Below are 13175 nucleotides of genomic sequence, written 5' to 3' on the forward strand. Positions count from 1 at the left end.
CTTGCCCTCAGCCACTGCTCCGGCCATGCTCTCAGCCACCGCTCTGGCCATGCCCTCAACCACCGCTCCGGCCATAACCTCAGCCACCGCTCTGGCCATGCCCTCAGCCACCACTGCGGCCATGCCCTCAACCACCGCTCTGGCCATACCCTCAGCCACCGCTCTGGCCATGCCCTCAGCCACTGCTCTGTCCATGCCCTCAGCCACCGCTCTGGCCATGCCCTCAACCACCGCTCCAGCCACGCCCTCAACCACCGCTCCAGCCATGCCCTCTGACACGTTTCAACCCACCCACTGGGCTTGATTACAGAGACCAAGTCTCTGTAAACAAGCCCCGGTGGGTGGGGTGAAACGCGTTAGATGGCATGGCTGGAGTGGTGGCTGAGGCCAAGCCATCAACTCTGGTGGACAGATTGATTCATAACAGCTTTGCTAACATTGTGATTATGTGATCGCATAGCAATCACATGATCACCGGGACCCGTTAACTGGGATCTTCATTACACTGTGTCCCTTAGACACAGTGATCATGGGAGTGCAGCAAGGCTTAAAGTATTCCCCAGCAATGTGTAGTCATCCTTTATAACTGTACCACGCTAACTCACTTATGCGCAGGAGGCATTCTGTTACTTTTGGTTTGAACTTGCTGGGAGACCCTACCTTAGGAAGCTTTGCTAGAAAGGGACCCATTTCAACTGAAGAGTGTCGCAACGAAGCTGGTTGGGAAGTTTCTCTGGACATTGTGAGTAGGACCTTTTCCCTAGAGTCCCAGGGTTGCCAGTACTTTGAGGGTTAGGTGCCAGATGTTGCTACTCGTACAGAGTCTAATAGTAGCTGGCTGTCCCCCTTACTTTGAGTGTGTTTTTGGAGTATCCTGCACCTTCATCCCTTTATCCACTTGTGTTCAAGTATTGCAGTAAGTCAGAAAAAAGACACCTTCTAGACTGAACCTGAGTTTTGTTGTAATGTTCTGGAGCTTGTACCTGGGCTGGAAGCCTCTGGACAGATATGGGAGGCTTGGGCTGTTTCCAGTGATCCCATGATCAAAATAAGTTTAGAAACAACACAAACCCAACAGAGTGAAGTGGATTTCTGATCTCGCAGGCCAAGAGGGTTCTGGGAACTGAAAAAATGTAGCAAACACTAAACAATAGTGCCTAGTACACATGATGAGAATATCAGATGAATGATCATCCATTTTTGTTTTTTGCATGCTAGTCTCATATTGAAAATGAAGAGGTTACTCAACTTACGAAAATTCTCGTACGACAGAAAAGAATTACGGAAAAGAAATACATGTCATGTATTGTATTTTATTTGCATAGTATTTTTGGGCAACTGCTGTACTGATTAAATTAAAATCGTATCTGGTATCATACGAGAAAACATTTGCGCTTGTCCCTTCGGTTATTGTTGCATGAACTGTCTTTATTGGCTCTCGAAAGCTGTTTACTAATGATAAGATTATCGTACGATCACTCCTTGCTCCAGAATTTTTGCATGAATTTTTCATCGTGTGTATGGGCCTTAAATGTGTTCCCATGGGGGCAGTAGTGCTTAAACATACAGCAACCCTCCTATTCCCCCCTCACATCCACATCCTATTATTGTGTGACCAATACCATCCAAATCATTCTTACTTTCATTTCCCAAAGTTATCCGTCTACAAGGAGACCTGTATAGATCACATGATGGCACCAATGAGGATGGAGGAGGACCGGAGTCACATGACTGAGAAGATACTAAATCTCACCCTGGAGATCATCTACCTGCTGACCGGAGAGGTGAGGAGGATTCTGGGAGGTCACATGACATCACTCTTATCTCTATTAATAAAACACAGACCTGACCAGAGAGGTGAGGAGGATTCTGGGTGGTCACATGACATCACTCTTATCTATTAATAAAACACAGACCTGACCGGAGAGGTGAGGAGGATTCTGGGAGGTTACATGACATCACTCTTATCTATTAATAAAACACAGACCTGACCGGAGAGGTGAGGAGGATTCTGGGAGGTCACATGACATCACTCTTATCTCTATTAAGCAAACACAGACCTGACCGGAGAGGTGAGGAGGATTCTGGGATTCTAACATGATATTCCTTTTGGTTCCTCAATACAGAGATTTCCTCTTCTGAAGTCAGGTGATCATATGACCATCACAGTGCCTCCATGTGACTCCCTAAACCCTGAGAGACACAACATGGAGAAGATTCTAGAAGTCACCAAGAAGATGATGGAGCTGCTGACAGGAGAGGTGAGCGGTGCCGGGAATTCTGGGACATTCTCCAGTAACAGACAAGGGATGTGTCTGGATGGTGACTGTATCATTGTGTGTGTCAGGTTCCTATAAGGTGTCAGGGTGTCACTGTCTATTTCTCCATGGAGGAGTGGGAGTATTTAGAAGGACACAAGGATCTCTACAAGGACGTCATGATGGACAATCAGCCGCCCCTCACATCACCGGGTAAGAGGAGACTTTATTGTAAAGGAGAGAGCAGTACGGAGGATCCACCTAGATCCCCCATCATCTGATAAACACATAGAAACAATGGATTCAGTCAGTGTGTGTGTTTCCTACAGATGGATCCAGTCATGGGAACCCACCAGAGAGATGTCCCCGTCCTCTGTGTTCCCAGGATTCCACACAGGAAGGTCACACCATCCCTCACCATCATCAGGTAGATGAGGAACAATCACTAATGGTATCATTAGGATCTGTACATTATCTGCATTGTTACATTTTTTGTAATTTTTATTCTATATTAAGAGTGGAAACCTGAGAAGTTCTAAAGTTGAGATTAAATCAGAAGAAGAAGAGGCGTATGTGAGGGATGATCAGCAGTCTATGGAGGAGGATGGAATAACGGGGACATTTATAGAGGAGGACACTCCTACAGAGATCAGCACAGGTGGGTCATGAACACTAAATCCATTCCTCCACCCATACTGCTCACTGATTGGTCCAGAGTAGGGCGGGGACTGGGTGATATCAGCCTGTAATACCCTGGTCACTTTCCTGAGCTGTGTTTCCCATCCTATATTCCAGAAGAGGAAATGGATGCTGTACTGAAGGAAGGTGTGGAGGATTTCTCTCCCCCACATGGTCATTATGTTGAGAAGGAACTTCACACAATGTGCTTGCTAATGTTGAAAAGATCATTGCCTCTCCACAAAAGCCTTGGCATTATGCCACTTGACTCTCCTCCATTTCTCCATGACCCTTTGGGCACAAAGAGATCTGCAAAGACTTACAAAACATTCCCTGTTCATGAAAAGATCAAATGTGCAGTCTATGAGGATTGGGTCACTCCTGGAAGGATTTGCTTCATACCCCATTTGTTTACACATTCACCTGTAAAATGCCTAGAATGTCCAGCTGATGGGTGAACAGGACAAGTGGGGATGAATCACTGGTTGTCAGGATGCCTGTGGCCACTGACTCTCTAATAGGGATTAGATAAACTGGCAAGGGTTTCGGTTTGCATAGGGTTTGGTAAAATTCAAAGAAGATTGGATGAACCCTATTGATCCGAGTCTGTCAAATTAAAAATGCCCATTTTCTGGACTAATAGGCAATGAGGTGTCAAAAAACATAGGGGGTGGGCACTTCCCTGCGGAACATGCCAATTAAAAAAAAATTTAAAAATTCAAGGAAAATGTTTTTAATTAAAAAGGAATGCGCACTCACCAGAATGCGCAAGTTAATGAGCGTTTGTATATAATCTCCTGATGTCATCTAATGGTCTAGGAAATGCCGAAATACAGTGAGCTCCCTCATGTGGTCCTGGAACTTGGTGGCAGAACGTCAGGACGGTCCAGAATTCCCCTTAGGGGTTAGGACGGTCCAGAGTTCCCCTTAGGGGATAGATCGGCGCTGCTTTCACGGTGTTATGGAGGCTTCTTCTCTGGTGGTCAGGTGGGTAGCTGTAAATTAATACTCCCCAGGGGAGTCAAAGCAAAGACATCTCCATAATGTAGTACTGTAATTGGCATTTCCCCTCAGACAACGTGCGGGTGCACGAAACGCGTAAGATGCCAGCAACGCCGTGACGTCACACCGCCGGAGCTCCACGATGCTCCGGCGGCCATCTTTTACACTGGACGGTTAGTCCATGCTATAGTTACTCTGCATATATTAATTACATATGCACTTGGATATTCGCATATGCTTCAATAAATTTCTTACAGTACTACACTATGGAGATGTCTTTGCTTTGACTCCCCTGGGGAGTATTAATGTACAGCTACCCACCTGACCACCAGAGAGGGAGCCTCCATAACACTTTGAAAGCTGCGCCCATCTATCCCCTAAGGGGAACTCTGGACCGTCCTGACGTTCTGCCACCAGGTTCCAGGACCACATGAGGGAGCTCACTGTATTTCGGCATTGGGGCTGCAGTTCCTCTGAGCTCCACAATATGCTGATCTCACTTCTACACAGACAGGAAGTGATGTCAGGTGCAGACAGGAAGTGATGTCAGGTGCAGACAGGAAGTTCCGGGTGAGAGGCGTGGGGAGGAAGTAGAGAGGAGACGTTGGTGGAAGTGGCAGCAGAGGAGGTAATAAGATGTTATTTCCTATTTACACCCAGTAACTCCCCCCGTCATGTCTGTCCTCTTCCTCCATAGTCATATCCGTCTTCTTCCTCCATGGTTACGTCCGTCCTCTTCCTCCATAGTCACTGTGACGTCTTTTATCTCCAGCAGATGATGATACACACATATATAGTGTGGGAACCCAGATTAACCCCTTCAGGGGCACAACATTCCCCCACTTCCGGGGCCGGAACATTCTCCTCATTGTGGAGATGGGTCACCTTCTCACCTTAGCAGTCTCTTGGTAACAAAGGCATAGTTCACCACAGCGAATCGAGCCAGAGGTGGGAGCGGGTACCTGTCAAAACCAGGTACCCGCTCCCGCTAAAAGGTGCCAAATGTGGCAGGAGAGGGAGGAAGAAGGCAGATAAGTGGAACTTCCACTTTTGGATGGAACGCTTTAAAGGGCTATATACCAGGTCAGAACCTAGAGTGTCCAAAGGGCTGGGAAGTTCCCAGAGTCAGGGCAGTACAAGAGGACAAGCAATATCCAGTGGCCCTCATGGGGGTAACACCATAAATACGGGGTATCGCTGTGTGTTATCACAGTAATTCTAGGCTCATCATTCAGGTTATCTCTGATCTGATGACCTGTAAAGGCTTTCAAAGCATTACCTATGGACCGTTTTTGGTACTGAAGTTAGTGATGGTTTAATGTGCATGTTTGGCATCCTTTACAGAAAAATTAAGTATCATATTGGGTTTGTGGGCATTAAAATTCATTTGAGTGCGTTTTTACCAAAAATGTACTAAACTAATAAACAATAAATATAATATACTAAACTAATAAACATTTTAGAAAACAATTCATGCAAATTAAACATTTGCAACTACCTCCATTTCATTCTATAGGGTCTCTGCTTTCAAAAAATATATCTCCTTGTGGGGTTAAATGCTAAAATCATCTTTGGGGAAAAATAATAAAGAAGACAGGACTGAACACACAGAGCAGATGATAAACACACAATGCTTGATTAAAGAAAATGACAGTCACTCATTTGGGGTCTGCAGGTAGCGTGGCAGTACCCAGTGTGGGAGAATAGCAGGGAGAGGGCTCAAAATAATTGTAATCCAGGCCCTGGGGCAAAGAAAGGGTCTCTATAACAGTTTGTAATCCAAGCAGGTAGAAGAAGGGGAAGAGAGTTCAGGGGAATAAAATGGGTGCAGACACTCACGACTCTGGCAGGGATGCCCGGGTACACAGCAGACGACAGCCAGGGGGGCGACCCTTCTCAGCACACAGCAGAGGGTCCTAACAGCAGGGACCAGTCCTGATTCTCCAGAAAGCAGTACACAAGCACTCCTGGGCCCGCAGTATGGGCAGTATAACAGCAGGTACTTGTCCTGAGTATTCGCAGCATATTCAGTGGGTAATAATCCTCCCAATCCTGTTACTAATGCAGAATGTCAGTGGGTAATAATTCTCCCAATCCTGCTCTCGTTGATGCAGAGTGCCAGCGGGTAATAATCCTCCCAATCCTGTTCTTATTGCAGCGTGTCAGCGGGTAATAATCCTCCCAATCTCGGGTCTTTGCAGAATGGCTGTGGGGGTCTCACCTCAGTGCAGACTGCCCAGAAGCTGCGCAGCGGACAGAACAACCTGGGACGCTCTGCACTGGCCTTCTTCCGGCCGGTGTAGGACGCTCCTGATCGTCCTGGGAACCGTGGGTGGCATGCCTCATTGCCCGGAAATGAGGCACGCCCCCTTGACAGGGGCCGCACTCTCAAAAGCGTGGCCTTTGTCTGTCGGTGAGGGCAGGAAACTCCCGTGCCCGTGCTGTAGTCGCCAAAGCCGTGCGGCATCAGGCTGACTGCTGCGGCCAGCCTGTAACATCCCTGCGGGAGGTTCGCCCCTCTCCGCCCGGATGGCAGGGAACTATCCTTCTCCCTCCGGCTGCTCTGTATGGGGGAAGATAGTGACAGAGAGGTGACAGGAGTCACACCTCTCATCCTGGACGACCCGGCTTCAAAGGGCCGTGACAGGATGAGAAGGGGGGAAGGTGAGCCAGGGGGAGAGTGCACAGCCTGGCACACCGTCACAACCACATTTATGTAGAAAAAAATACATGTGTTTTTTTCCCCCAAGGAACCCATAAAGCATTTTACCCGTGCCCAGTTGTAAATAATCTGAGTAGCGCCCTTGCAATCCATTGAGAACTACAAGCCATTTGCCACTGTGGCAGAAAGGACTCGTAGTTTTCTCATTCACAGAGTGCTATGAATGAATGACGTAGTAGAGGTGCAGGTGGAGCCCCACACAGCCGCACCAATTTTGAAATGTAACAGCGGGCGCCGGGAGAAAAACCCTCTCTAGTGTTCTCCAGAATTGTTACATTGTATCTATTGTTCAAAAGACAAACATATTTCCATTGCTCATCACCTCAATCTAGTGGCTCCAATGTGGTATTTTACTGTGGACCATAATAATAATAATAATAATAATAAAAGAACATTTGTGTATAAGATAAAATAACTCAAGGAATGTTTCTTGTTGCCTAAATCACACAGAATGAATGTATATGCAAATGTTCTGAATGAATGATTATGCACATATTGCTTTTTTATAAATTGACCCCTAAGTAGCCCAATCTACATGTGCCAATTCTCACTGGTGGGCAGGCCACCTATAGCCCCCTTCCTAATACTGTAAAACCAATACAGTCCAAATAATTCTCTGCTATTCGTCTACAGAGAAACCCGCATAGATCACATGACCACATCAATGAGGATGGAGGAGGACCAGAATCACATGACTGAGAAGATACTGAACCTGACCCTGGAGATCATCTACCTGCTGACCGGAGAGGTGAGGAGGATTCTGGGAGGTCACATGACATCACTCTTATCTCTATTAACAAAACACAGACCTGACCAGAGAGGTGAGGAGGATTCTGGGAGGTCACATGACATCACTCTTATCTCTATTAATAAAACACAGACCTGACCGGAGAGGTGAGGAGGATTCTGGGAGATCACATGACATCACTCTTATCTCTATTAATAAAACAGACTTGACCGGAGAGGTGAGGAGGATTCTGGGATTTTAACATAATATTCGTATTGGTTCCTCAATACAGAGATTTCCTCTTCTGAAGTCAGGTGATCAGATGACCATCACAGTGCCTCCATGTGACTCCCTGACACCTGAGAGACACAACATGCAGAAGATTCTAGAAGTCACCAAGAAGATGATGGAGCTGCTGACAGGAGAGGTGAGCGGTGCCGGGAATTCTGGGACATTCTCCAGTAACAGACAAGGGATGTGTCTGGATGGTGACTGTATCATTGTGTGTGTCAGGTTCCTATAAGGTGTCAGGGTGTCACTGTCTATTTCTCCATGGAGGAGTGGGAGTATTTAGAAGGACACAAGGATCTCTACAAGGACGTCATGATGGACAATCAGCCGCCCCTCACATCACCGGGTAAGAGGAGACTTTATTGTAAAGGAGAGAGCAGTACGGAGGATCCACCTAGATCCCCCATCATCTGATAAACACATAGAAACAATGGATTCAGTCAGTGTGTGTGTTTCCTACAGATGGATCCAGTCATGGGAACCCACCAGAGAGATGTCCCCGTCCTCTGTATTCCCAGAATTTCACACAGGTCAATGTTAAAGAAGAGATAATAGAGGAGGATAATGAGGATGGGTTGATGGAGGAGTTTTCAAAACAACACAAAGATCTGTACCAGGACACCATGTTGGAGTCATCCATCTATAGAAACCCACCAGAGAGATGTCCCCGTCCTCTGTGTTCCCGGGATTCCACACAGGAAGATCACACCATCCCTCACCAGTACAAGGTTGGTGGGAAGGAACAACTAGAACATGGACTTGTGAAGACAATGTGTGGATTTTTTAATGTAATGTCACAATATAATAGCTTATATTTTTAAGATGATATTTTCTCTCATTTTCTCGGTTTAGGATGAAGATCTGATAGATATAAAAGTTGAGGTTAAAGTAGAAGAAGAAGAGACGGATGATCAGCAGTCTATGGATGAGGATGGAATAACGGGGACATTTATAGAGGAGGACACTCCTACAGAGATCAGCACAGGTGGGTCATGAACACTAAATCCATTCCTCCACCCATACTGCTCACTGATTGGTCCAGAGTAGGGCGGGGTCTGGGTGATATCACCTGGTATTCATGACTAAATCATGGACTAAATAAGGAAGTGCAGTACTTCTTGTGTTGGGAAGATGGTGATGAGTGATAGAGGGGGTGGGGACCCTCGTCCTATAATCCCCTCATCACTGTCCCTCCTATAAAAGACAGTTCTGGTTGTTTCCTCACTCTCTGACTAAGGTCCATGAATAAAGAAATGACCTGGTAGGAGATCAGAGGAGACATTTCCTAGTTCCCTTGAGGGTGGAATTGTAAGCTCCTCAGAGACCAAGCTGCCTGATGTGGGCGGAGTCCTGGTTTGGGGGAACCAATCAGCTCCTGTCTAGTAATCCTCTTTGTCTTTGTATTTTAGTCCATGGCCGGGAGATGAGGAAAACCTCCGAGGATTGTCTCACTTTGTCTCCAGACTGGAAAGTAGAAGATGAGGACATCACACAATATAGTCCAGGAGAAAATCCGACTCCCTCCAATGTCCATCCAGCACCACCCAGTGTAGATGGTCCATCAGATTCCTCGTATCCTGAGGAACCTCAGACTGTGCGGGACCGGGCCGGCCTTCCCACAGGGAAGAACTTCTCCTGTAATGAGTGCGGGAAGAGTGTCCAGTTTAAATCCAATCTTATTGTGCATGAAGAGTCCCACACAGAGGAGAAGCCACAATTCTGCCCTGAATGCGGGAAATGTTTTTCAAAGAAGTCCCATCTGTCCACAGAACAGAGATCTCACACGGGAGAGAAGCTACATTCCTGTCTTGAGTGCGGGAAATGTTTCTCAAACAAATCCTATTTTTCCGTACATCAGAGATCACACAAGGGGGAGAATTTGTTTTCCTGTTCTGAGTGTGGGAAATGCTTTGTGCTAAAATCCAAACTTGTCCTACATCAAAGGTCTCACACAGGAGAGAAGCCGTTTTCCTGTACTGAGTGTGGGCAGTTATTTTCACATAAGGCCAATCTCGTTTCACATCAGAGACTGCACACACATGAGAAACCGTATTCTTGTCCTGAGTGTGGGAAATGTTTTTCAAGAAAGTCCAATCTTTCCATACATCAGAGGTCTCACACGGGGGAAAAGCCGTATTCCTGTCCTGAGTGTGGGAAATGTTTTTCACGGAAGTCCAATCTTTCCACACATCGGAGAGTGCACACAGGAGACAAGCCATATTCCTGTTCTGAGTGCGGGAAATGTTTTTCACAGAAGTCCATTCTATATAGACATCAGAGATTGCACATGGGGGAGAAGCCACTTGTCCTGGGTGAGGGAAATGTTCCTCACTGAAGTCCTGTCTTCCTGTACATCGAGGTCCCACACAACCCTGGAGGTGTATTAGTGCCTTGAGTGCGGGAAATGTTTTCTAGATGAATGTTGCTGGACATCCCAGCTCTCATGTGGGGAAGAAGCACACCCTGATATACACCTCAGATATACTCCATGGATGATCTTCATCATGGAAGGAACAGTTCATAAGGAGATCAGAGGTCACCAAAGACACGGGTTGGCCATTGATAGCAGGAGAAGAATAAAAATGGAGTCATCACCTTTCATTGGCTGAGTACATTTTGTGGTGGAAGATTTCACAAACACTTAGAGGTCTATATATTTTTTTTTAATTTGTTGATTGAATGTAACCAGCATGCGCCCAGCTGTGATAAATATTGGTCAAATTTTATTTCATACACCAATTATCTTGGTGCCATCTAACGACCTAATGAAGTATTGTGCTAGTTTTACTGACTGACCTGTTTCAGGAAATATACCCCATTATGGCCACTAGATGGAGCTCACAATCATAGGAAACCACTGTGTTAGTTACATTTTGACCAGAATTTATCACAACTTTTCAAATAATTGTCACACTCGACCACCTAAATTCATCTAAATTAATTATTATACAGTATTTATAAAGCGCCAACAGTTCGCTCAGCGCTGTACATTGTAAAGGGAGACAGAACATGTGACAGAACAATACCAACACAATGTGATACACCACTTAGTTTACTATGTCAGATATAGTTTTATACAAATAACTGAGATCATACTCATGTACTTATAAGTTCAAAGATGATCTGGATGTTTCCACTCAGCACTAAATCCAAACTAAACCCTCACAATGAAAAATGAATTTAAAAACATATGCTACAGGCACATGCGAGCTGCCAAACATGGCGGACGTGTGACCGCTCGGCTCTGCCATGATCTGGCCGAATTCAGCAGCATCCAGAACAGCCGGGGGACCCAGATGCTCCACAACCCCTCCATCCACCTCTTGCATGGGCCACCTACTTCATGCCCAAAGGCAAGCAGAAAAAGCGGCGCTGCCAGAATCAACAACATAGCAGCCACGGCCCTGCACACTACTTCCTCCCTGGTCGTGTCAACTTCATTGGGCTGGTCTTGAGGACTTGATCTGGGTGAGTGCAGCCTCACTCCCGACGCCCCCCAGACACCTTTCCTAAGGGAATCCCAGGGAGCTGACTCTCCATTCTCAGTGATGAACAGGGCAATGGGGGAGATCCTAACCATCCAGGGCAGCTTGCAGACCTCACCTGGGCCTTCCACGTTACACTCAGTGTCCCACCTGCCGAATACGGTGGCCCAATCATTTTTGGCCCGCTTCTCTGCCTTACTGGAACAAGGGCTAGAAAGCCAGTAATAAGATTACAGCGGACTTAAAGCAAGAATTTAGAGATCTGGGAGATCGTATTAATACTGTTGAGTCAAAATTGGATACGACTGTCCACAGAACGAATCAGAACACAGATCGCATTAGTGGCCTTCAAATACAACTTGAAGAAGCTCTGGAAAAGATAGATGATCTAGAGCACAGGTGTCAAACTGGTGGCCCTCCAGCTGTTGCCAAACTACAAGTCCCATGAGGCATTGCAAGACTGGCAGTTACAAGCATGACTCCCAAAGGCAGAGGCATGATGGGACTTGTAGTTTCGCAACAGCTGGAGAGCCAAAAGTTTGACAGCGCTGATCTAGAGAATAGATTGTGCCACTACAATTTCCATATAAGGGGGCTCCCTGAGTCAGTGATGGATGTCCAGAGTGCCACTACTGACCTTTTGACCTCCCACCTACCAGACTTGCCCACTGATGAGCTTGAATTGGACAGAGTTCTCACCGCCCTGCACCACGATGGCCCGCCTAGGGACATTATTGTGAAATCTCATTATTAATGTGTGAAAGAACAAGTGATGCAGAAGGCCCGAGACCTCTCTTTGATTCAATTACTAGGCCAGGACATCCAACTTTTTGTGGACATTTCCCCAGCAACGGTGCAGAAATGGCGCTCCTTTAAACCTCTGCTGCTCCTACTTCAAAATAAGGCGATCAAATATCGCTGGTCATTTCCATTTTGCCTAACGTTTTCATACCAGGGAAAATCTTACTCCTTCGACACAATGACAGTGAGGCTCTGCCCAAATGCTTGGGACTTATCTCAACGTCTCTTCCGGCCTTCCACCACTCTCAATCTTCAGTATCCTCCGACAGGGGCCGACCAGAGTCGAATCGTCCTGTGTCTTCACTCAGGCAACCAGGAAAAAACACGAGAAGCCAGACCCACCAACAATCCAGACCACCATGAACGCTCCCACTGGACTTTCCTGGCCCTCACCATTGTGATGGAAGTCACCCTCTTTCCCATTTTACTGGGTCTCTCAAACAGTTTACCTATATTGGCTATATAACAAGCAAAATAGGTGAGTTGGAAGCTTTGGTGCGTGAAAAGAACTATAATTTAATTGGTATTGCTGAATCTTGGCTTCATTCTCCACATGACTGGGCCATTCATATTCCTGGCTTTGTTCTCTTCTGGAGAGACAGGGTAAAAAGGAAAGGTGGTGGTGTCTGTCTCTATGTGAGAAGTGATCTCAGAGCGAGTGTGAAAGAGGACCTAGTTGATGGAGAGTGTGATCAGGCTGAAGTATTATGGGTGGAACTGCACATGGGGGTGCGTACTACAAAGGTAATCATTGGAGTTTGTTATAGGCCTCCCAGTGTTAATGAGGAGGTGGAAATTCAGCTCTTTGCACAGATCAAAAGGTCTGCAAGGGCTGGGACAGTGATAATGGGGATTTTAACTACCCAGAAATTGACTGGAGTAATGGTGCTGCAGGAACAGTTAAAGGGCAAAAATGTATAAACCTACTACAGGACAATTTTATGGTACAGTTCATAGAGGCCTCAACTAGGAATGATGCTCTGCTGGACCTGGTAATCTCAAATGATGCAGAGCCTATTACAAATGTTCACATAAAAGAACATCTGGGTAGCAGGGTCTATAACATGATTTCATTTATTGTTAGCTGTAGACAGCAAGCACATACTGGAAAAATAATGCTCAACTTTAAGAGAACTAATTTTCCAAGGTTGAGAGCTGCTCTCCAAGACTTAGACTGGGAAGGAATATTGGCATCAATGAACATAACATGT

At 46.2% G+C, this 13175-nt stretch overlaps 1 protein-coding gene across 1 annotated transcript in view; it reads left to right on the forward strand.

Moving 5' to 3' along the window:
- The first annotated feature begins 4490 nt into the window (after positions 1-4490).
- LOC149429903 (uncharacterized) overlaps positions 4491-13175 on the forward strand; it is a 35900-nt gene continuing 27215 nt past the window's right edge. The window contains 7 exon segments of the mRNA XM_089666336.1: positions 4491-4566; positions 7294-7408; positions 7680-7814; positions 7901-8024; positions 8141-8406; positions 8531-8663; positions 9088-9983. Coding sequence (XP_089522462.1) covers positions 7313-7408; positions 7680-7814; positions 7901-8024; positions 8141-8406; positions 8531-8663; positions 9088-9983 — 1650 coding nt within the window. The 5' untranslated portion in view covers positions 4491-4566; positions 7294-7312.

The sequence above is a fragment of the Staurois parvus genome, unplaced genomic scaffold (genome assembly GCF_062004578.1).
Source record: "Staurois parvus isolate SC_StPar_1 unplaced genomic scaffold, SC_StPar_1.0 ptg002686l, whole genome shotgun sequence".
NCBI classification, from domain to species: Eukaryota; Metazoa; Chordata; class Amphibia; order Anura; family Ranidae; genus Staurois; species Staurois parvus.